The 24,577-nt window shown below is 43.4% G+C and overlaps 1 protein-coding gene across 1 annotated transcript in view; it reads left to right on the top strand.

The window, feature by feature from the left end:
• The window catches only part of NIBAN1 (niban apoptosis regulator 1), a 139,141-nt gene that overhangs the window by 97,677 nt on the left and 16,887 nt on the right, over positions 1-24,577 (top strand). The window contains exons 6-9 of the mRNA XM_082702973.1: positions 10,226-10,341; positions 16,294-16,398; positions 16,834-16,996; positions 22,059-22,246. Of these exons, the coding sequence (XP_082559099.1) occupies positions 10,226-10,341; positions 16,294-16,398; positions 16,834-16,996; positions 22,059-22,246 (572 nt within the window). The remainder of the gene's footprint in view (positions 1-10,225; positions 10,342-16,293; positions 16,399-16,833; positions 16,997-22,058; positions 22,247-24,577) is intronic.

Raw genomic sequence — 24,577 nt, 5'->3', positions numbered from 1 at the left:
TACAGAGTTGTCCTAAGCAGAGAGGAAATATTGATTGTGGTGTTGTTCTCCTGGCCTCACTCTGCCCAGATATCTAAGACACACAGAGTGACTGATGAGCTCTTCCGGCCCGTGGAAATGTTCGATGAACACAGCTTTGGGACAGCAGAGTATGTTAATGGTATTCAGAAAGAAGCAAATAGTCTCTTTTCCCTTATCAGGATTTTGATGACGCATTCTTTACTTTTTGGAAGAGATAGGAGTGGAGGCCGTCTTTATTTTTTTAAGGCTTTGAAAAAAACTTAAAGGAAATGGGAAGAAAAGAAGGTTACCACACAGGAGATACAATCCAAATATCCACTGAGAACCAAAAAAGAGAAAAAGAGATTCAACCAGGGTCGCAACCAAGGATTTCTGTCTGGACAATGATGATTGCTTCGGAAGCAAGCAGGGGTTGCTCCCAGTGGATAGGAATCTAGTTTGAAATGATGTCCATATGAGCCTGCCCAAAGTATTTCTTTACCCACATACCCTTTGGTAGAGCTTCAGCATGGTGCTATTTTTATGCACCACTTTAAGTACAGGGGTTCATTTGTGTTTTGTGGGTGAACAGTCAGTTGGCAGAAGGGACATTTCCTAACCCAATAAGGGGGAAACAATTTCACCAAGACTCTAGGCATTCAAGAGTTATGGTCTTCTACTGTATCTCTTTCTTTTTTTTTTTTTTTTTAAGATTTTATTTATTTATTTGGCAGAGAGAAATCACAAGTAGTCGGAGAGGCAGGCAGAGAGAGAGAGAGGGAAGCAGGCTCCCCGCTTAGCAGAGAGCCCGATGCAGGACTCGATCCCAGCACCCTGAGATCATGACCTGAGCCGAAGGCAGTGGCTTAACCCACTGAGCCACCCAGGCGCCCCTGTATCTCTTTCTTCTACACAATTTGTTTTTTCTCAAAATCTAGCCTGTAAACCTCCTTGCAACAGAATTACCTGAACAGCTTTTTTAAATGCAGATTCCTGGGCCCAGTCACTGATGAACTGGGATCTCTGGGGCAAGATCAAGAATTAAATTTTTAGCAAACAGATTGGTGATTCTGGTGTTGGAGAACCGCTCCCCTTATGTTGGGTAGAGGAATTGTTCTCAAGGTGTGCCCCTGGACCTAGAGCATCAGCATTGCCTGGGAGCTTACTAGAAATGCAAATTCTTGGATCTCACCCTATACCTTACTGAATCTGAATGAAAATTCTGGAGTGGGGGAGCTCAGCAATCTGTTTTAGTAAACCCTCCAGGTGATTCTGATGCTCACCGAAGTCTGAGAAGCATTGGAGTATGTAGGTCAGGTTCCTTCTCTACTTTTTTACAAGAGTAAGAAAAGTATTCATTAAGAAAAAGACTTATTGGGCACCTGGGTGGCTCAGTGGGTTAAGCCTCTGCCTTCGGCTCAGGTTATGATCTCAGGGTCCTGGGATCGAGTCCCGCATTGGGCTCTCTGCTTGGCGGGGAGCCTGCTTCCCCCTCTCTCTCTACCTACTTGTGATCTCCCTCTCTCTGTCAAAGAAAGAAAGAGAAAAAAAAGAAAGAAAGAAAAAGACTCATTAAGAGAGAATCTGATGAATTATAGACCTGAACCCCTGAAACAAATAATACATTATATGTTAATTTTTTAAACAGATTTTTAAAAAGAGAGAAAGAATCTGATTCATTTGCAATGCTTGGGTTTTCTCTGTAACCAAGAAATCTTGGTTGGGATTGAACTTTAAAAGGAGATTTAATCTAGGGGCACCTGGGTGGCACTGTTGGTTGAGTCCTGCTCTTGGATTCGCCTCATGTCGTGATCTCAAGGTCGTGAGATCAAGTCCCATCTCAAGCTTCACTCGCTTAATGTGGAGTCTGCTTAAGACTCTCTCCCCTTCTCTCACTGCCCCTACTCCCCAAACATGGGTTTGGGCACACACTCTCTGAGTCTATTTTTTTTTAAAGGAAACTGAATCTTGCCCCCCCATCCCTCCCTCCTTCCTCGGTCTCCCTTGCTCTCTCCCTCTCCTCCTTCGCCCACCCGCCTCTCTCTCTCTCTCTCTCTCTCTCTCTCTCTTCCTTCCTCATGGGCCAGGCACTGGGCTGGGGATTGAGGACGCAGTAGTGAACACAAACTACGTTCCCTGTCCTCTTGGAATTTACACTCGAAGGGAAGGGCATATACCAAATGATTACACTAAGAACTCTGAAATTTTTATTCTTTTTTTTTTTTTAAAGATTTTATTTATTTATTTCATAGAGAGAGATCACAAGTAAGACTACGTGGAAGAAATTGAGATTGGTTGGTAATGCAAATAAACAGCCTCAACGATGGGTGATGGCTGAAGGGCTGACATCCTAGAGGAAAATCTCTAGGGTCCCACCCTGAACACATTTTCAATTATTTTAAAAAGGCAAGATAGGGGCGCCTGGGTGGCTCAGTGGGTTAAAGCCTCTGCCTTCGGCTCAGGTCATGATCCCAGGGTCCTGGGATCGAGCCCCGCATCAGGCTCTCTGTTTAGCAGGGAGCCTGCTTCCCCCTCTCTCTCTGCCTGCCTCTTTGCCTACTTGTGATCGTTCTCTGTCTCTGCCAAATAAATAAATAAAATCTTTAAAAAAATAAAAAGGCAAGATAGATAACCAGGGGGTTTCCCTTAACTGTGAGCCCAGAGCAAGTCAGTGATGTGATACGGATGTACATTGCCTTGCTAAAATCTAGATACAGGATGTCTTTGACAGCCTTATAATCTGCCAATCTAGTATGTCAATGCAAAGGAAATGGGTTAGCCTGTCCTCACTGGTTCTAGTAATCACCACTTCCTTTTGTCTGTTGACAAACAGTCTTTTAATATTTATTGACAAGTCAAGAATACATGAGATGCACTACTCGTACTCAAATGAGGGATGCAGCTCTTTTCTAAGTGGTTAAAAATTTCTATCAGAACAATATCTTCGGGGCGTCTGGGTGGCTCAGTGGGTTAAGCCTCTGCCTTCGGCTCAGGTCATGATCTCAGGGTCCTAGGATCCTAGGATCGAGGCCCACGTCGGACTCTCTGTTCAGCAGGGAGCCTGCTTCCCTCTCTCTCTCTGCCTGCCTCTCTGCCTACTTGTGATCTCTCTCTCTCAGTCAAATAAATAAATAAAATCTATTAAAACAACAACATCTTCACTAGAACACCTTTCTTCCATCCATTCGAGAAGTCCTTCATATCCTCCAAGCGAGTCTCATATCTTCATATTTTCACCTAGATCAATACCGTTGTAATTCATTCTCAGATCCGTGGATCTCCATGGACAGCACATTCTTTTCTTGGCTTATTCTTCCTCTCTTCTTGGTAGGCCTGTATCCACTAACACAGGATTTAGTCAGTAGATGGATGTATTTTTTTTAAATACATTTTCTTTTCTTTTTTAATTTTCTTAAAAGATTTGATTTCTTTATTTGTCAGAGACGGGAACAGCAGACAGAGGGAGAAGCAGGCTTCCGGCTGGGAGCAAGGAGCCCAGTGCCCAGTGCAGGGCTCCATCTCAGGACCCTGGGTTCATGACCTGAGCTTAAGGCAGATGCTTAATTGAGCCACCCAGGCGTCCCAGTAGCTGTATATTTTAGTCTAGAAGTTTACAAAATACAATTCAGGGACTTCTAAGTAATCCTGAGGTTAATGCTCATAGAGTTGTCATTTATAATATGACAAATATTTGCTTGTTTGGTAATGAATATATTTTTAAAATAATGTAATAAAAACTTTTATTACCATTTTATGAGCACGGATGCCATTCATTTGCAATTCCAGTGAGGGGCTTTCTTTTGTTTTGCTTTAAATAACATCACATTCTGTCTGATCCTGTTTACTCACGTTTTAAATGAGTGGTTTGGACTAGATGATTCGTTGTTTTTTTTTTTTTAATTTAGGTGTTTTTTTGTTTTTGTTTTTGTTTTTTTTTTAAATAGAAAGAGCATGAGTTGGGGGAAAGACAGAGAGAGGGAGAAGTAGACTCCCCGCCGAGCAGGGAGCCCAACGCGGGGCTCGGCCCCAGGATCATGACCTGAACTGAAGGCAGATGCTTAACCGATTGAGCCACCCAGGTGCCCGTATACTATTCTAAACTTTGAGAAGGAAAGGAAACTTTAAAAAATAACTTAACAATTAAACCACAATACACACACACGTGCAAACATACACACAGGTTCCTGTGCATACATGTCAGACTGGCTGGACGATTAATTGCATCATCCAGGTGCCCTACCTCTCTTATTTTTATAAAAACACGTGAATCTACAATTCCCTCAAAATAAAAAGTTTAAAAAATTAAACTGTGGAGTGTTATTACAGGACTTTGGAAATACGTAGACCTGACTTGACCACTTATTAGCTGAAACGAATTGTTTTGTCTCTCTGTAGTCAGTTTCTTTGTCAGCCTTGAAGTGGGAATATTAATTCTTCCCTAAGGGGATTGCTGGAAGGATTATATGAGATGGTGTGTGTAAACATCTTCCATGGTTCATACCTACATTGACAGGATTCAATAAACGTTGGTTGCTTTTGTGTTTCTTCTCTTTGCCATAGAGAAGAAACTAGGACAAGCAGCCTTGCTGCGCTCTCCCAGAAAGGACGACTTATGACCTGAAGCTGAAGACAATTTAGAAGTATACATTAGCGAGATGAACCCCATAGCAGTGTAGTGAGTAATGCTATTACATAACTTTTACAAATCACCAGGCGGATCAGCTAACATGACTTGGCGCAGTGAACCGATAAAATAAAATAACAGCGCCGCTTCCAAACCCAGCCTGAGTCCGGGAGTCCCAACCCAGCAGCCAGAGTCAAAACCCAGAATGACTGCACAGGCCTTAGAGCTTTGGCGTTTCAGTTGACTCAGACGTGCTGGAAATCTGTGCCAGTGGAAAAAAACAAAAGCTGGCCCCCTGGATAACTGTTCCCCCGAGGGGCCTAGAGAAGCTTTCTTTTCCTTGCAGAATCCATAATCATGTCTCCCAAATATGAGTTTTCCATGTGGCTGCTCAGATGAGAAATAGGGAGAGACTAAGGTCCTGAGGATGTGACTGTGGAATGAATAGCCAAGATGCGTCTCCCACGTGTCTTCTAAAATGTTTAGAATTTACCAGGGATCTGTCCTTGCCCCCGATCTCATGAATATTTTTATCAGTGAGTTGGGTAGAAGTGACAGAAGGCAAGCCCACCAACATTTTTAATGACACAGAGGGGAAAGGGAGTTTGGAAACAGAATTTTTTTTTTGTAATTTTTTAAAAATTTTATTTATTTTTTTGACAGAGAGAGACACAGCGAGAGAGGGAACAGAAGCAGGCGGAGTGGGAGAGGGAGAAGCAGGCTTCCTGCTGAGCAGGGAGCCCGATGCGGGGCTTGATCCCAGGACCCTGGAATCATGACCTGAGCTGAAGGCAGACACTTAATGACTGAGCCACCCAGGTGCCCCCAGAATTATAATTTTAAAATGATTTTGGCCGGCTCTGGGGCACTGAGTTGATCATAGTAACTTGTCATTTATTAGGGGTTACGTTAAAACCTGTACCTCAACATCAAAAGCAGAAGTACAGGTTAGGAAAGGATTAAATTGACAAAAGTTTTATATGAAAAATAGTGGGATTTTATTTGCCTATAGGAAAGGTATGAGTCAATGGTGTGAGGCGTTTGTGTTAAAAAAAAGAAGAAGAAGAAGAAGAAGAAGAAGTTAAAGACCAGAAAAGGGAACATAATCTTTTACTTTACATAATTTGCGCAAACCAAATTTAGGATGATATTGATTAAATGGAATTGGTTACTAAGAGAAGGAAGAAAAAAAGAGAGCTAAATTTAAAAGATCCCCAAAACTATATTGTTTAAAGAATGGTTGAGGGAAAATATGGATATTCAGCTATTTTTTTTAGAGTTAGCATATAGAAGAGAAGTAAACTTGTCTATTTTGCTCTGAAAAGCAGAAATGAGATTAATGAGAGTTCACGGAAACAGATTTTGGCTCAATAAAAGGAAAAATTTTCAAATAATCAGAGGAGTTCCATGACTATTTCATAAATTGTGAGCTCTCTGTCACTGGAAACCGTCGAGCTAAGGCCAGATGAGCGTCTGGGATTCCAAAGGCTTCCAGCAGGGAACGAGAACTGCGGCTCGGTGACCTTCAAGACCACTTCCAGCTCTTATGGTCTATGGTTTAAGTCAGCGTGAATGCCAAGGCCACTCCTGACATGCCAGGGCTACTTTTTTCAACTCTTGGCTCCGATTCTGACCAGCTGTGTGACCTTCAACGAAGAAATTAACCTTTATTTTCTTTCAGTTTCCTTGTCCGCCAAACGAGGGATCTGGATTTAATGATGTCTCAGTTCGCTCCAGCACATCTGTCTCCTTCAACATTCTCAGAATGATAACCTGTTGGGAAAGTACATGGAGCTGATAACCTGCCATTTTTCTAAGTTGACCTACAAGGAGAAGGCTTAACAACCAAAAGCCGTGGTGGGTTGGGGACCCCTGGACTAAACTCTCAGCTGTTGTTGGCAGGAGAGTGGGTGACTGTGATCCTGGAATTCTGTTCTCATGAGATCGATGGCAGGAAGTTGATCAAATAACTGATAATCCGGTTTTTCTCAAACACCTGTACATTCTGGCTGGGTTCAGTAATGCCTCAGCAAACTAGTTAAAAGAAATGAAGATCGTATTACCATCGCAATGCAGTTCTATCTTTCACAAAGCAAACCTTTGTTCTCTATTTCCTTAATGATCTGGCAGTTGCTGTCGAGTTTGGCTTACCATCATAAAATCCATAAAATGGATTTTATATGCCAGGTACTGTTCTAAAAGTTTTGTAGAAGTTAATTAATCAGTTTATAACCTGAAAATCTAATGATGAATCAGTGGAGTAGATCCTTCTTTTTTTTTAATCCCTGTGGAAAAGGAATAGTTAAAATCCAGTTTAAATCCATCCTAGTGGTAGAGAGTCAAGAATTCAGCTCCCTCCTCATTCCTTCAGGCTTTCTTGCTGATGTTCAATTACCGTAATTTCCTGTGTGGTTCATCTGATTACTAACCCTTCTCTTCTCTGCCTAGATTAAGGTGTCTCATCCACCACTACTACATTCCAGCTCTTCTCTTTCCTCTTGGACTTCTCTCTGACTGCCACGTCATTATCTCCAAATCCCATTTCTTCTGTAATTATTTTTTTCTAAAGATTTTTGCAAACACACATAGGGCGACTACCATAGTTTGCTTTGATCTAGTTACAGAAGGTATGAGTAGGGTTTCAAATAACTCCTCCAGTTGCTGAGGTTTGTAGGGGAAGAAATAAGTAAACTTATGCTTTTTGTAAGGACAAGAAGAATTTAAAACCTTATTCCCAGGCTTGCGGGTCTGGCAGTCCTCACTCCGTCAAGTACCACATTTTCTTCCATCTCTTTGTTTCCTGGGGTTGGAAATGAAAACAGCTGTTAACAATAAAAGCCCATGAGTCAATCTTGAATCTCAATGTATAATTACAGTTTCCATCCTGTTGGTAAAGTCCCTCCCAGTGTACTGAGCCCCGTATCACAGTCCCTTGTCAATTTTATACCAAGACTTTAATTTGTGCTTTCCAAACCTCTAAGATTAAACAGTAAATCATTTGCCAAGCCAGAAAAAAATAACAAGGAAGAAAATACTTCAATTTAAAAACTTGATCTCAGACAATTTAAAGACTTGATCTCTTTTTCTGATTTAGATCTTGAGCGGATCTCTACGTCGATATTAGAAATGTCAGTTACTGTTCCACATTTTTGAAGGTAGAGATTTGGGGCTTTATGGTATCCTCACTGTGAAGAATGTTGCTTGAACTCCATAGAGACTATGCCTCGAAATGTATTTTCACTGTACCAGGTTCCTGAGGCCTATGACCTCGAAAACCAGTCTTAAGAGTCTACAGCCCATCGATTATCACCTTCTGGAGAAGATTGAGCCTTCTCTGTTTCTGCCTTGTCCCTGCTTAACAACCACTCCTTGACTGAGTAGTCCCATTGTCTAAAGCTCTGAAGGTCCCCAGCAAATCAGCAGCCTTCAACTGGCTAATCTAATTCGCTCTATAAATACAGATCATTAGGCTATTATTAGCAAGGGAATTTCAGGTCCTATAGGAGGAGAAGCAGGAGACAAGAGATTTGGTGCTTTCAGTCACTTCATTTAGCCTTACTTCCCCTTTCTAAGATTTGATTTCTTTATTGTTAGATTAGATTATGTCTATGATTCATTTCCCTGAAAAGATTATTATAATTCTGTCATCATTATATCCTCCAAGAGCTATCTTTGTGTATTGAAAAATTGTCTTGGTCAGTTTGGGCTGCTGTAACAAAAATACCACAGTCTTGAAAGTTTAAGATCAAAGCACTGGCAGGTCCAGGGTCTGGTGGGAGGATAGAATTGGGGGGGAGGAGCTCTCTTCTTATAAGGGCACTAATCTCCTCACGATAAGGGCAGTAATCCCATCATACCTTCCGGGCCTGATTACCTCCCGAAGGCTCTATCTCCAAATACTATCATACTGGGGATTAGGGTTTCAACATATGAATTCTGGGGGACACAGTATTCAGTCCACAGCAGAAATGAGGATTTTGTTATGCACAGTGTGATTTGTGGAATTCTGGGAAGGCTGTTGAGCTCCTGCTTCCACAACCACACTTAAAATCCTGCTATTAAGTATTTCCTCCCAGATAAAACACCTTTTAAAATCTAGTATGTTTGGGGCGCCTGGGTGGCTCAGTGGGTTAAGCCGCTGCCTTCTGCTCAGGTCATGATCTCAGGGTCCTGGGATCGAGTCCCACATCGGGCTCTCTGCTCAGCAGGGAGCCTGCTTCCCTCTCTCTCTCTCTGCCTGCCTCTCCATCTACTTGTGATTTCTCTCTGTAAAATAAATAAATAAAATCTTTAAAAAAAAATATATAGTATGTTTGGCTATGAAGAGTCCAGATGTCTATCCACAGATGAACGGATAAAGGAGATATAAAATACACGCACACACACTGGAGTATTACTCAGCCATCAAGAAAAAGAAATCTTACCATTTGCAAAGACATGGATGGAACTAGAGGGTATTGTGCTAAGGGAAATAAGTCAATCAGAGAAAGAATTGTATGATTTCATTCATATGTGGAAATTAAGAAACAAAACAGAGGGTCATAGGGAAGGGAGGGGAAAAAGGAAATCAGAAAGGGAGACACACCATATGAGACTCTTAACTGTAGGAAACAAACTGAGGATTGGTGGAGGCGAGGTGGGGGGGACGAGGTAACTGGGAGATGGGCATTAAGGAGGGCATGTGACATGATAAGCACTGGGTGTTGTATAAGACTGATGACTCCTTGAACTCTACCTCTGAAATTAATAATACTCTATGCATTCAGTAATGGAACTTAAATAAAATAAAATAGAATAAGAAAAAAAATAAAATCTAATCTATTTAGAAGGGCAAACCTGGAAAACTAGTTCCACATTTTTGAAGGTAAAGATTTGGGGGCTTTGCGTAGATTTTGAGGTAGTGTAGCACGGTGCTTATACAGGGTAGTGTCGTCAGACTGGAATCAGACTGCTTGAGTTCACACACTTACGAGCTGTATGACCTGAGGCAATTAATCTTTCTGGGCTTCTGCACCATCTATATAATCAAGATGATAATAACACTCAACGCAGAGGTTTTTGTGAGGTTGTAGTGAAATGTGTAACATGTTTAGAAGAACAGTATCTCGTTACATGGTTGTTAGCCATTGTCATTCTTTGTTTGCATCAAGCAGCATAATATTGGATGTCCTTTTGACAGAAAGTTGCTATCAAGTCGCAAAGAAATCAGAGTGTCATTCAGGGAATGGGGAGGGATTCCACAGGACACACAAAGCCTTGTGCAGGAACGGTCTGCCATAGTGAGGTGCTACATTTGGAAGCAGGAAGCCAGTAGGTGCTTCCATGCCCACGGGAAGCATTTACAAGAAAGATAAAGGGTGATTCATCTGCTTCTCATCCTAGCCAGTCTGCCTAGCAATGGATAGACTGAATCGCTGCTATGGGGAGCAAGAAGTGTGATTCAAATCAGCACATGAAATTTGAATTCAACACCTGCTTGATTTTTGTGTGTCTCATAATTTTCTCCCTCGTAGTATTCAGGTAATGTTAGATCCCTTGAAGAACCATGGTAAAATGTATAAGTAGTCTTCTCTGCTAAACACCCTTGCCTTTTTCTCTTAGATTACATGAAGCAGACGACGTTTGAAGCCCAAGCGTTTCTGGAAGCTGTCCAGTTCTTCCGTCAGGAGAAGGGACACTATGGCTCATGGGAAATGATCACTGGGGATGAAGTCCAGGTAACATGGCTCAGAATTTTGGATCCTCTTCCCTGTCTGTTGTGGGAGATCAGAGTCATTAAAAAAAAAAAAATCAAACAAAAAAGTTGCAAGAACGGAAGATTTGGTTCCAAAGGCCATTTCTCGAATCATCTAGAAACATTTGATCCACAAACTATTAGGGACCCTCTCCAAACACCTCCATACTGGGCAGTAAACAGGGCAGCTTGAAACCCTGCAAAGGCAGTGGGGAGAGCTGCTTCTACTGCTTCTGACACAAAGCATGATTCTTTGAATTGGCCTCATGCTTCTAGACCATAAGCAAACATAAGCAGTGTGGCAAAGTGCATAGTGTGCGGTGGGGCCTTAGGTCAGTGGACTTGAGCTAAATCTTGCCAAGTTATTGGACCTCTATTTGTCTCGGATTAGTCCTCTGAAAAAGAGAGTAATGATAATGTTTACCTTGCAGGGTTCTGAGCATTAAGTGAGATGTTGCTGGAAAACTCTGGCACATGCTTGTCTTTACTTATTGAATGATCTGTGAACGAAGTCAGGGAAACACATTTTAAAAGCATTAGACAGTTTTCTATGCATTTTATTTACCTCTTCTAGTTTTCTATCCCCTGTGGCCTGATATAATTTCCCATGACCTTGATTAAATGCTAGTCATGGGCTGAGTACCTCCATTGGCTTGGTACCAGGGACATTGCCACAAATCTCCAAGGAAACTGTGTCCATGAGAACACCAATCACATGGCTGATTTAGCCAGGAGGAGGAGGCTGGATATGGCATTATTTAATTAGAGGCACACAGGGTCCAACAATACTATTCTTTAATTTCCCCTCATCTCCCCAAGTGCCTCTTTTGGGGGCCAGTGGAATTTGTTATTAGGAGACACTATTTGGAAGAGACCAGATGGGGCCTTGCCTTCGTCTGGTCGTTAAACTTCTAAAGCCAAAAACATTTGCTTGTGATGATGGGGCTGTTCTTCATTGTTTAACCATATGACTCAGAAGCTTCTTTTTTTTCCCCTCCCCTTTGGAGGATTCTAAACTCATTTATTTCTCAGCCTGAGACTTTTTCCAGCACTTTAGCCAATTCTTGGTTTCTGATATTTGGGGGAAGCACATCCATTTATCAACCTGAAAGGATTAAGCACCAACTGTACTTATGCCAAAAAGAAAAATGAAAGCAAAAGGAGAGGCTGAAGACTTTGATGCTGATTAGCCTACCATGTAAACCAACATATTTAAGATATACACCAGTATTAAAATGCCTTTGTGTAATGCATTTTAATGCTCAAATCCTAATTGTTTGTCTTACTGATCTCATGAGGTTACCCGTATCTCCATTCTGTAAATGAGAAAGCCAAGGGAGGCATATAGCAGTCAAGTGATTCGTCCAGGTTTAGTCACTGAACAACTATTGAGCTGCTATATGCCAGGCACCATGCTGGGTGCCGGTGACCCAGAGATGGGCGGGACAGGACGGTGGGTCCCTGACCCATGCAGTTGATAGCTTCATGGTCACATGCTAAGTGGACAAATGGCGAAAGAAATGATGGCTTCCAATTTCTGGTCCAGTGAAAGATCAACACCAACTATGGGAGTCTACCAAGTTCAACATTTTCTTAACTCCTCAAGTTTACCTATGCTCCTTGCTTGATCTTTCCTTTCATTTGAAATCTCAAGACAGCTCACATGCCTTCGTGATGCCATTGAAAGCAGGTACTTAATGAATCCTTTCTTCACATGGAGTATCATGTTTCTTTTGTTGACCTTCTGCCTTTTGTTTTGGGTTGATAGGTGCGAAGCGCTAGAAGGTGCGAGAGAACTAAATGACTCATCCCTTGCCATCGTGGTGAGGCTAGGCATACCTAGAAACATCCAGAGTACGAGGCAGCGTTAAAACTGTGTGTGTGGCTCTGCACATATATGGACATCATAAAGCATTAGTACCAAGCAGTGATAGGAAGGTGCTAATTTTGCAGTATAAAAAAAGTACCGTAAGTGGGGAAGCAGAGCAATACAAAACAAAACAAAAATAGAGAAGAGATCAGTAAAAGCTGGAGTTACCAAGTGACCCAGTGAGAAGTTTTACTCCCCCAGGAATCTGAGTATCTATGGGGAAATCAGACTCCTAAAGTGTGAGCACTGAAGGGCATTTCAAGGACTGTCTGTCCAACACCCTCCAAGTGAAAGAAGGAACATTCAGAGAGGTTGGCTGAGGTCACAGACCCAGTCTGGGATGGAAACACATCTTGAGCCATGTCTGGCTCTGCCTGGAGAAGTGGGTGAAAGGAAATGGAAGGACATCGGCTCTAAAGCCCCCATCTGGGGCCCATCGGGGGAGGCTTCCGTGTTACCTCACGCGTGGAGCTGAAGGAGCGTCTGTCCTAACACTCATCAGAAAAAGAGAGAGGGGCCAAAAACAGCTACCAAGTAGTTGCAGGAAATGGCACGACATAACTGAGTTTGAGAATATGACATTTAGTTTAAACCACTGGATTGATTTGCACTTTTTTCATATCAGCTGAGCATTTGATCATCATTTTGTCTTAACCCCCTCTGCCTCGGGGCCTGGTACTCACAAGATGTTCAGCATTGTTAATTATTATCTTCATTGTAATGACTCGTGTAGCAAGTCTGGGGGGCCCTCATGGCGGTGATTATTTGTCAGGCAAGTGTCCAAGCAGAGCAAATATCTTAGGATACCTGCAGTTGATTAAGGTGAAACTATCTATATCCTAGTGGGGCGCCTGGGTGGCTCAGTGGGTTAAAGCCTCTGCCTTCAGCTCAGGTCATGATCCTAGGATCTTGGGATCGAGCCCCACAGTGGGCTCTCTGCTCAGTGGGGAGCCTGCTTCTCCCCACCCCCGCCTGCCTCTCTGCCTACTTGTTATCTGTCTGTCAAATAAATAAATAAAATCTTTCAAAAAAAAATCTATATACTAGTAAGAACTTGGATATAGTTCTTACAGTATATAAAAATGCATCAGATGAGGTCGTGAAAGAAAGCAGTTTGCAAAATGTTAAGTACTTTAAGTTACTTGGTGTTTATTACTTATTACAGTAACATATTTATGTAATAAATATGTATTTACTATTTTATACGTCTTATTATAAATTTAAATTTGCCTTTAAATTTATCAGGTGAGCTGAGAAAGTAGCTCATAATTCCCACAGAACAGGTTGTTTCAAGACAAAAAAACTATCCACATTTTAAGCCTTCTCCATACATTTCAGAGTTGTCTTTTATCTAGTAACCTTGAATGTGACCCCTTTAAATGATTCTTTCACCGATGGCCACTCAGTAATATAAAAGGCACAAGGTCGGCAGCCTGGTCAGACCTGGGGCCAGTCTCAGGAAGAGACAGTCTCTCAGGACTTCACACCTTCCCCACAGTGTCAGCTTCTGGAAGGTAACCCACGGTATGGCCTTCAGGGAGTGAACCTGGGTTTGTTAATTTTGACCTAATGGCATGTTTGGTTTCTTATATGTGCGATGGAATTTTAAAATCTACACATCCCAGCAATTTAATTTACACACACATACACACACTGTTTCTTTTATAAGCAAAAGTGGTATTTTTAGGGCTTTTGTGGTGAAACTCGATAGATCTTGTTCTGAGCGAGAAGGTTGAGGACCCCTTCATGAGTATGGTTCATTTATTTGACTGGCTACTTTCCCTAGAAGAGTCCCAGGGCTTTGGACCCTGCATATGAAGAGCCGACCCAGGTAGGGAATCTCAGAGAGGACCCTGGGCAGGGGAGGGGGTGGCACAAGTTTGGGGGCGGTGGGGTGAAGGTGGAGGAAGGGGTTACTCAGCGTTTGGACGGCACAACTGGGGTCTCAGCAGTTCGAGGCTCTGCCTGCCCCGTGGTGTTCCCAGGCCCCACACCCTTGCAACCCACTCCTCTTCCCCTTCTTTCTTTTCCCCAGACGTATTTCCGTTTCAGGTCCCTAAATTATAAAATAGAACTTGGGGCCCCTGGGTGGCTCAGTGGGTTAAGCCTCTGCCTTTAGCTCAGGTCATGATCCCAGGGTCCTGGGATCGAGCCCCACATTGAGCTCTCTGCTCAGCAGGGGGCCTGCTTCCTCCTCTCTCTCTGCCTGCTTCTCTGCCTACTTGTGCTCTCTGTCTGTCAAATAAATAAAGAAAATCTTAATAAATAAATAAATAAATAAAATAGAACTCAATTTTTTGGAACATTATATGGGAAAGACTAAAAGAAAACTATGACTTACCCAAATGGAATATTTCTTTTTCCTTTGACCTTCATAACATTTTCTTCTTTCCCAACCCCTTATTGCTTATGCTCAGACTCAAACTAATACCTGCAAAAGGATGAGTTAAGCAATTATTATGACCCCGAATTTAACACTTTCAACGAAGATAATACTTCCCATTGACTTTAAGTCCCGCCTCCATCTCCTTGTTTTCCTAGCTCTTTCTCCCGATGCTACCCTTCCGTCAGTCTTGGGCAGATGTGTTCCAACTAAGGACTTACTCCCCTGAGCAGGACGCAGGCAGGATCCATGTTATTAATGACCTACTTGAATCTAATTGTTGGACCTGCTAATCTCCATGGAGCTCGCACATATCACATTCCTCTCAGATTCCTCAAAAATTCTGGTTCACCTCTTGACTGCTCCCAGAGGATGGTTAAGGTAGAAAAACATTCCCACCAGTGAACTACCAGGACTTGGGGAAATCCTATCCCCATTATAATCTTCGTCACACCACAAAGTTCTACATCGCAGGTGACCGGACCCCACTCCCCACACTGACCTGAGCAGCCTTCTCTCCCAGTGACCCCCAGGCACAGGGGGATTGGACGACTCACCCACCTCCACCCTGGGAGTGTTCCTGGACCATTCAGCTAAAATGTTCCACCCTGCTCTAACAGAGCCCTTGGTGAAAGGCAAGATCTAGTGAGCTCCTGACCATTTTCACTAGCACGAGGCTGACCAGTGACCTCAGGACGAGATCTTCTGTAATTCCCAAAGCCTAATTTGAATTTGTATGAGGAGAAGGTCAATTATTGTGCACAAATATTATTTTAAATTCCTAGAACGGGTGTCAAATGATTTTCCATTCCCCAATTACTCTTTTTCTTTTGTAAATCTTGTCTTGCAGGCTGATATTGAAAAATATGCTGTGAACCCCAAAAGATTCATAGTAAAACTGAATCTGAAAAGCAAATCTCCAGTTCGCGGGGAGGTGGTTGGTTAAAGAAGGAAAAGTTTGGGTTACATGGAACATTGTAATATGTGGACATAGGGAACATGGTCAGATTTAAAACGCACACACACACATTTTCACAGAGCCAACGAAATGTTAAGAGTGACTTGGGAGCAGACTTTTTTTTAAATGTTCTGAAGACTTTGGATCTCCTCGCCCATGTTCTGCTCACCCCACAAATGTCCAATTGTTCCAAGTGTTTGTTGCTCCATTTTTTTCTCTAAATTTTAAGGATGATGGAGGTGGGGTTCAGGGGAGAGCAGGGACAAAGAGCTTGAAGACACACAGATCCCAAGGGAGCTTGAGGAGGCGTGATGGTCTCAGAGGACACATCAACACCTCAAGCCACCAAAACGAAGTCATGAGGTTGCTAAGGACGCCCTTATCCATAATTAAAATTTTGCCTTTTATCTCAAATGCACTGGATTGTTCTAGTTTCTGAAACAGTGTAAATATGAGGAATTTATCCTTCTGATGGTGAACCGTCAGTAGACATTACTGTTGTTCGCAGATATTCAAGAACGTTTACCCTCCAAGATTGTCTTTAGTTGAGATTTCTGTAGCCTCAGAACCAGAATGAAACTATCAGCTGACGGATTTGATGCAGCCTGGGACAATCTTAGGTTGCCAGGATCAGCACGGCCGATCATGACCGCGTCAGCTGGCCCGATGCTCAGATTGACCAGTCACCACCCAACTCACCCTGGGGCTGTCTTCCTCTCCCCAGATCCTGAGTAACCTGGTGATGGAGGACCTCCTGCCAACCCTTCAGACGGACCTCCTGCCGAAAATGAAGGGGAAGAAGAATGACCGAAAGAGGGCCTGGCTCGGCGTAAGCCATGACCTTGCTATGTGACTGTGCTCATCAAAATGAACATCCCTTTCCTTCCTTTTTTTTTTTAAGGGCAGTTTCTTAGTTTCTTTCTCTCTCCCTTCCTACATTCCTTCCCTCCCTTCCCTTCCCTCCTTCCTTCTTTCTTCTCTTCCCCCTCCTCCTCCTCCCCCTCCTCCCCCTCCTCCTCCTTTTTTTTTTTTTTTTTTTTTAAATAATTCCTTCCCTGGGTGGAGAACTGCCCACCTTGAGTCTGCCCAGTCTCACTCACATGAGGACTAACCCAAACAGGCTCAAATCTGGGAAGAAAAATGAGTGTGCCTGCAGTCGTGTTTACGTTAAGAGAATCTGCGCTTAGCCCTCCCTGCTCTACTTGACTCTTGCAGGCGCTCGCACACGACAGAGCCCTGATTTCTGTGCTCTTCTCTGTTGCAGCTCCTTGAGGAAGCCTACAACCTGGTTCGACACCAAGTTTCAGAAGGACTAAGTGCCTTGAAGGAGGAGTGCCGTGCTCTGACGAAGGGCCTGGAGGGGACCATCCGTTCAGACATGGATCAGATCGTGAACTCGAAGAACTTTTTAATTGGAAAGATCAAAGGTCAGTGGAGATAATCCAGGCCCTTACAGCTGAATGAGCTGCATACGCCGTCACATTTCATGATTCAGAGGAAAACTGAACTGGCAGAATCGGGAAGAGCCGATACCGGGTGTAATGGTCGTATGCTAGTGAGGGCTGGACCTTCCCCAGCAGGAAGGAGAGTTTGCTTCTTGCCTGTGGTGGTGCCTGCAAATTCTGATGCCCTACACACCGCCCCTATTGTGGTGCTTCTCACACTAATTGTATTGGCTTCTATGCGCGCCTCTTCTCCACCATAAGTTGTCTAAGAACAGGACCATGCAGTCCCTGTTTCACTCAGGCATACCCAGGGCCTAGTACCATGCCTGGTATATGCAGATTCTCAGCAAATACTTGAATGGATGAATAAATGGATTTTTTCTTCACAAGAAGAAAACTGGCTTAGCGTGGATAAACGAATCGGGCCCACCGCCAATTTCTGTCAATAGCATTTCATCGGGACATAGGCGTGCCCGTTCATTTATGCATCACCTGTGGCTGCGTTCATGCTACAGGGCAGAGTTGAGTAATCGGAACCGAGACCTCCTGGACTGTAAGGTCGCACATGTTCTCTCTCTGGCCATTGGCAGAAAAGCGGTTGCCTGTGCCCTCACAAGAGGCCTGAGAGGGCCGCTAAGGAATGGTACAGGATAACATGTTATCGGCTGAAATGTTACTGTTAATTCCTACATCCCAACAAGCACCGCACCCCGAAAGTCATTTCCAAGATGCATGCGGACTCCTCTGGGATGGTTTAGCAACAGTATCCTTACATTGTCATTTTTCAGATTCTTTTTTAAAAAAGATCTTTATTTAGTTATTTGACAGAGAGATCGCAAGTAGGCAGAGAAGCAGGCGGGGAGGAGGGAAACAGGCTCCCCGCTGAGCAGAGAGCCCGATGCAGGACTTGATCCCAGGACCCTGACATCATGACCTGAGCCGAAGGCAGAGGCTTAACCCACTGAGCCACCCAGGCGCCCTCATTTTTCAGATTCTTCACTCACTTGTTTATCTGCTCGCTCACTCATTTAAAAAAATAGGTACTGGGTGCTTTCTGAGCAAGGTGCTGGGGCTTTAGCAATGAGCAGGGGACCCAGTTCCTGTACTCAAGAAACAGCACCTGACAGGGGCTGTCTGCTTGGTGGATTACGCTCTGCCGTTCCGGCCCCGTTCACACCGCAGCCCAGCTCGCCTCGGAGCCCTCCTAGTGGGGCTCTCCTGCGAGAGGGTAGAGAGCAGGCTTGACGAGGCAAGGGGGAGCATGTCTGTTCCCCTGCGGGTCTGTCCACGCCGTACCCTCCAGGGCACAGACAGACTAGCCTCAGCGCTACGTGTCACTACTCTCCATGTGTCTCATTCCACTGTTAGCACAACTGATGGAGAATTGACTATATTCAAGTGCTCGTATGATCTAAAACCTCCAGCACCCAGCTCCCCAGTCACGCCCGAATTCAACCATTTTCTCTCTCTCTCTTTTTCCTGGTCTCTGTGGCTCCAGTATATTCCACATAAAATGGAAAAACACTCTCCCCTAGACTAGTCTTTGTCTCCTAAAAGGAACTTTGAAAGGAAGTCACGATCAAATCTTTTTAAAAGGGAATATCAGAAGCACATTTTAACTGAGGCTCTGGTTCTCCACCTTTTAAAACAATAAAGTACAGTTGAGCCTTGAACAACACAGGTTTGAACCGCACAGGTCCACTTATGGGGGGGCGGGGTTTGGATAAATACAATCCAGTACTATAAACATATTTTCTGTTCCTTATGATTTTCTTAGTAACATTTTATTTTCTCTAGCTTATTTTTTTTAAAGATTTTATTTATTTGACAGGGGCAGGGCAGTCACAAGCAGGCAGAGCTGCAGGCAGAGGCAGAGGGAGAAGCAGGCTCCCTGCTGAGCGGAGAACCTGATGGATGTAGGGCTCGATTCCAGGACCCTGGGATCATGACCTGAGCTGAAGGCAGATGCTTAACCGACTGAGCCACCCAGGAGACCCTTCTCTAGCTTATTTTATTGTAAGAATACAGGATATAACACACACAACGTACAAAATATGTGTTCGTCAACTGTTTATGTTATAGGTAAGGCTTCTGGTCAACAGTAGACTATTAGGAGTTCAGTTTTGGGGGAGTCAAAAGTTATACACAGATTTTCAACAACAGGGGGTGGTCAGCACCCCTAACCTCTGCATCGTTCAAGGATCAACTGTATATTTCGGACTGCGTCAGTAAAGGGCTTTAGGTTTTGACAGAACTTTGGGAATACTAAGCAGTGATCTTCCTGTTTCCTCCCAAATGACTCTTGACGGTCAAGCAACCAATCTTTAGTCCTGCCTGACAAGTATTTCTTCATTCAGTAAGCATTTATCCTGCTCCTGCTGAATACAGGGGCTATGAGGAGTCAAAGAAGACAACATGATTTCACAACAAGAGGATATGAGGCATGTTACAGATTCTCGAACAGGGGGAAAAGATGGGAAAGGTGCCACTGAAGAAGCAGGAACTGAGGACACTGTAGTTCTCAGCCAGGAACTAGGTCAGCTTCAAAAAACACTGCGGGCTCCTGCAACAATAACGCTGTTTTCTTGCCAGTTAATGGGAAAAAGAATGATGCCGGCAGGTGGGACGAGGGCTCACAGTGAGTGAGGGCTTCCCGAGGGCCACCTACAGCTCCAAGCACCTGAACACAGTCAGCCCACATCATCATCACCCCAACCCCCAGGAGTCATTCGTCCCATGATCCCCACCTCCCCGATAAGAACACCGAGGCAGAAACTAAGTAACTTGGCCCAGATTCCAAAACTGAGTCAGGTTCCAAACCCCTCTAATCCCAACACTTTCCGTCTTTCTTGTCCCTCTGCTCCGCGGCTCTGCCGCAGCGGCCCTAACTTTGGGATGGTATGTTTGTGAGTCCATATTTATCACAACTGTGTTTCTACACACCTGGAGGTTAGCAGATCATGTCCCGGTGGGGTGTCAAACGTATGCCCTCCAGAAGGAAGCAGCGACAGGCAGCCCACCACTCAGGGAGCTGGGTGATGGTTCCCAGGGCATGCGACTGTCTGCGTGAGTGAGGTGTGTACTGGGTCTTGAACAGGTGAGGGAGATGTTCACAAGCAGAGGAGGAGGAAGGAAGGCCCAGCTGAAAGGAGCACAAAAAAGGCACAGGGAGGAGGCTGCAACCCGCTCTGGCACGCAGGCATCCGCGGGGAGCAGGCAGAGGAGAGCAGGGTCGCCCTGGCCCCTGCCTGTGACCATTTCCTCCCCGCTCAGTAGGTGAATCTCAACCAGCCGCCACTAAATCTTTACTGCATATGACCTGTGTTCATGACTAGTCTGAAATTTCTATTAGGCGCTTTTTTTTTTTTTTTTTAAGATTTTATTTATTTTACTTATTTGTCAGAGAGAGAGAGAATGAGAGCGAGCACAGGCAGACAGAGTGGCAGGCAGGGTCAGAGGGAGAAGCAGGCTCCCCGCCAAGCAAGGAGCCCGATGTGGGACTCGATCCCAGGACGCTGGGATCATGACCTGAGCTGAAGGCAGCTGCTTAACCAACTGAGCCACCCAGGCGTCCCTATTAGGCGCTTTTCAAACAGTTCTTCTCTCCAAGTTCATTGATAAATAAGTCCTTTATTCTCCTGACACACATTTTTGCATTTTGTTATCAAGCCAGTCGTTTTTAGAAGTCACAGATCATTTCATATTTAAATCATACAATCAAAAGGGTTTTTTCCCCCCTAGCAGTTCTATGACCTCTTTAATATTTTATATGCCAAATATTGGTGAGTTACTCATAATATGAATAGTCATCTCAGATTCTTCTAGGAAGGGGCAGTCTGATCCTCCATACCTGTGAAATACTTCTGCAAACCGAGAGAAGAATGGGCCCCATTCATCTCCCTATAAGCACGGTATTTGCCAATAAAGGATTAAGAAATACATTAGAAGGGTAGTCCTTGATCCATAAATTAAGGTGTGACTTTGGACAAGCCCTGGGACGTCTCCAGGTCTCTGATTTTCCATGTATAAAATGGAAGGATTGAACACCCAAATACACTTGTCCTTCTGTTCTCAGCTCCGTGATACTGTGACAAGGGCCAAGTGACTCACCAGTGCCACAAAGCTAACCTGAGAGAGACAGTGAGAGAGGGAACACAAGCAGGGGGAGTGGGAGAGGGAAAAGCAGACTTCTGGCTGAACAAAGCTCAATGCAGGGCAGACCCACTCACGACTGAGCTCCCCAGGCCCCCCAGTGTTCTTCCTCTTTTAAATCAAAGAGTAGGATTTGCCTCTGGGAAGTGTGGTTACACTTTTTCATCCCTCTTTATGATTTTTCTGTGCTCTCTATATTTTTGTCATCATGCATGTTTTCTGTGATTAATGGGAAAAAAATAGCCTTTAAAAAAAAAAAAACTTGGGGTGGGAGTGGGAGGGGGGTGGTGTTTGTTTTCAATGGAATCTGTTTCTGTACGCCCAAGAAAAAACTGTGTTCAAGTTTTTAAAAAGTCTCTTGAGAAGGGGAAAGGGGAATTGAATTATATGAGCTGATTAACTCTTAGAGAAATTAATTAAAACTTAATAAGTTGTTATGTACAAATATTGAATCATTACGTTGTACAGCTGAAACTGATATAATGTTATACCTCAATTTAAAAACTTAGTAAACCGTGTTTTTTAGAAGACAAATTATGCACACAGAATGATAATGATGAGACTTAAGAGGTGGATTGCCAGCATTTTCTATTTTCTGTTCGGCATTGCGTGATCACAGGGACCAGCCAGAAAAGTGCACTTCATCCCTGGGTAGAGGAAAGCTTGGGGAGGGGAGGGATGGTTTGTTCCAATTCTGCAAACATCAGATGGTTTTCCATTCTGGTGAGTGCTGGCACAGGACTCTCTGTGCTGGTCTGTCTTGCTCGTTTGAGTTTGCCTAGGCTGTGAAGTGGCTCTCTGGGGCACTGCCCACCCCTGGTCTGGCTCCAGGGACTTTGAACCCAATTTTGCCCATAATAAGTGATGGTTTTCTGCCTATTTGCTATCTCAGCCATGGTGGCCCAGCCTGCAGAAAGCAGCTGTGCGGAGAACGTGCAACCGTTCTTGGCGTCCATTCTGGAGGAGCTCATGGGGCCAGTGAGTTCAGGATTCAGTGAGGTGCGCTCACTCTTTGAAAAGGAAGTGGATGAACTTAGCCAGAACTTTCAGACCACCAAAGACAGCGCCCAGCTTAAGGAGGTAAGATATGGAGCCAAGGAACTGAGTATGAATGGTCTGCCTGGGGCTGCCCTTTCCTTGGGCCATTTCTGTATTTGTGCACTCTTGACTTTCCTCTTCACTTCTACCTACCCTGCCTTCTATCCATTCATCTATTTCTTCCATTCAGCCAGCCACCACATTCATCTATCCATTCACCTGATTTCCTTTATTAATGGTTTTCAAGTTGCAAAAATAATAATATGCTGGTGCAAGTGAAACTACATATTTTGTTTATATATAATATATTACATATGTAATATATTATTATAATTATATATGTTATATATAATAGATATTACAAATATATGTAATATTTTGTGATATATACATGATATATATTATACATATAGGTAATATCTATTATATATATATATATATATATATATAATGTTATACCTCAATTTAAAAACTTAGTAAACCGTGTTTTTTAGAAGACAAATTATGCACACAGAATGATAATGATGAGAGTTAAGAGGTGGATTGCCAGCATTTTCTATTTTCTGTGTATATATATATATATATATATATATATATACACAGAGAGAGAGAGAATATGGGCAAATTGATCACCCATGATGTGGAAAGATGTTAATGTTCAAAGACAATGGCCAAGAAAGAATTCTTGAGGATGTCTTTGGTGCCAAAAAGTGGTTTTATTAAAGCACAGGGACAAGACCCGTGGGCAGCACGGGGTCATGAGGAGTGCCTCATTGTATACTTTCACGTTGGGAGGGCGTTAGGGATGCATAAGTCTCTGAGGAATTTTGGAAGCAACGTTTCCAGGACCTTGAGGGGTGAGCTATTGTCAGGAAAGGGTCATTTATTACCGTCTTATAAAAATCTGAGTCATGAGACCCTTCAGATGTGTATTGGTGGGTCTCATGCTTGGGAGATGATTGCCAACTTGTGTCTCGGGGGGGTAGAGATAAAGGAAGTTTCCAAAGGCAAATTTATGTGTTGAAGTAGACTCATAGGATCCTGGGCGTTGGGCGTAGCTCGGCTTTGGCCCTTGGCGAAGAATTAACATGGAGCCCCTAGAATAACGTCATTCTGCATGTTCCAAAGACTTTTGATGGGCTGTAGGGAGTAAGGAAATTTAATAATTTTTCTCTTGCTTTTATTTCCCACATCAACCCATGTCCACCCCAACTTCCAGGCTACCTCCACTCCAGACCCCCTGAATTAACAAATACAAATTAACTTAGAATATGTTTTCACATGCTTGTTTCTTGTTCATACAAATATAGAAGTATAATCCTCATCGATATAAATTTTGCTTGTTGATTTGTTTCCAAAAATACAGACTCGTGATGAAAACAGTGTTTCTCAAAGTGTGGTCCCCGGACCTGTAGGGTCCTTCCCCAGCTATTCAAAGAGCAAATTCTCAGACCCCCACCAACAATCTCCTGAGTCAGAAGCTCGGGGGGCTCCGGCCCATCATTCTGTTTCACAGGCCTCCCCAGGAGGTGAGGCACCCTCAAGTTCAGGAAACACTCACATCACGAGGCAGCTTGGTTTGCACTGGACACATCACTGTCAGTCCCTGGATCAAACCAGATACCTCTCTCTTCTTTTTTTTTCCCTTTCTTATTTATTTATGCATGCATAAATATGTGACTAACATAAACAAGATACATTTCATAAATACTTTGAACTTTTTCTCTGCGACCCTTTTTAAAAACTTGCTTTTACCTTCTCTCCCTCCCCCACCACCCACCTTCCTTCAAGTAACCAGTGTTAATCTTAGCCTATACTATTCTGTACTTTTCCCCCTGCTTTTTTAAAAGATTTTGTTTATTTTTATTTTTGTGTAAGTTTTTTTTTTTCTTTAAAGATCTTATTTATTTATTTATTTATTTATTTATTTATTTATTTGTCAGAGATTGAGAAATAGCAAGTGAGTACAAGCTGAGCGGGGAGCCTGTTGTGGGACTCCATCCCGGGGCTCTGGGATCATGACCTGAGCTGAAAGCAGCCGCTTAACTGACTGAGCTACCCAGGCATCTCTAGATTTTGTTTATTTATTTGACAGAGAGAGAGAGACAGCAAGAGAGGGAACACAAGCAGGGGGACTGGGAGAGGGCAAGCAGGCTCCCACTGAGCCGGGAGCCTCACTCAGGGCTCGATTGCAGGACCCTGGTATAATGACTTGAGCTGAAGGTAGTCGCATAACGACTGAGCTACCCAGCCTTCCCCCTGCTTATTTAGCTATAAAACATACACATTTATTGGCTGTTTTTTTAAATTATTTTTTCAGATTGTTTGCTTTAAAAAAAAATAGGATCGTATTACAAATCCTACTCTTTATCA

This window comes from Mustela nivalis, assembly GCF_964662115.1.
Source record: "Mustela nivalis genome assembly, chromosome: 16".
In the NCBI taxonomy this organism is placed as follows: Eukaryota; Metazoa; Chordata; class Mammalia; order Carnivora; family Mustelidae; genus Mustela; species Mustela nivalis.
Note: the sequence above shows the minus strand (reverse complement) of the source record. Positions and strands in the feature narration are given on the sequence as shown.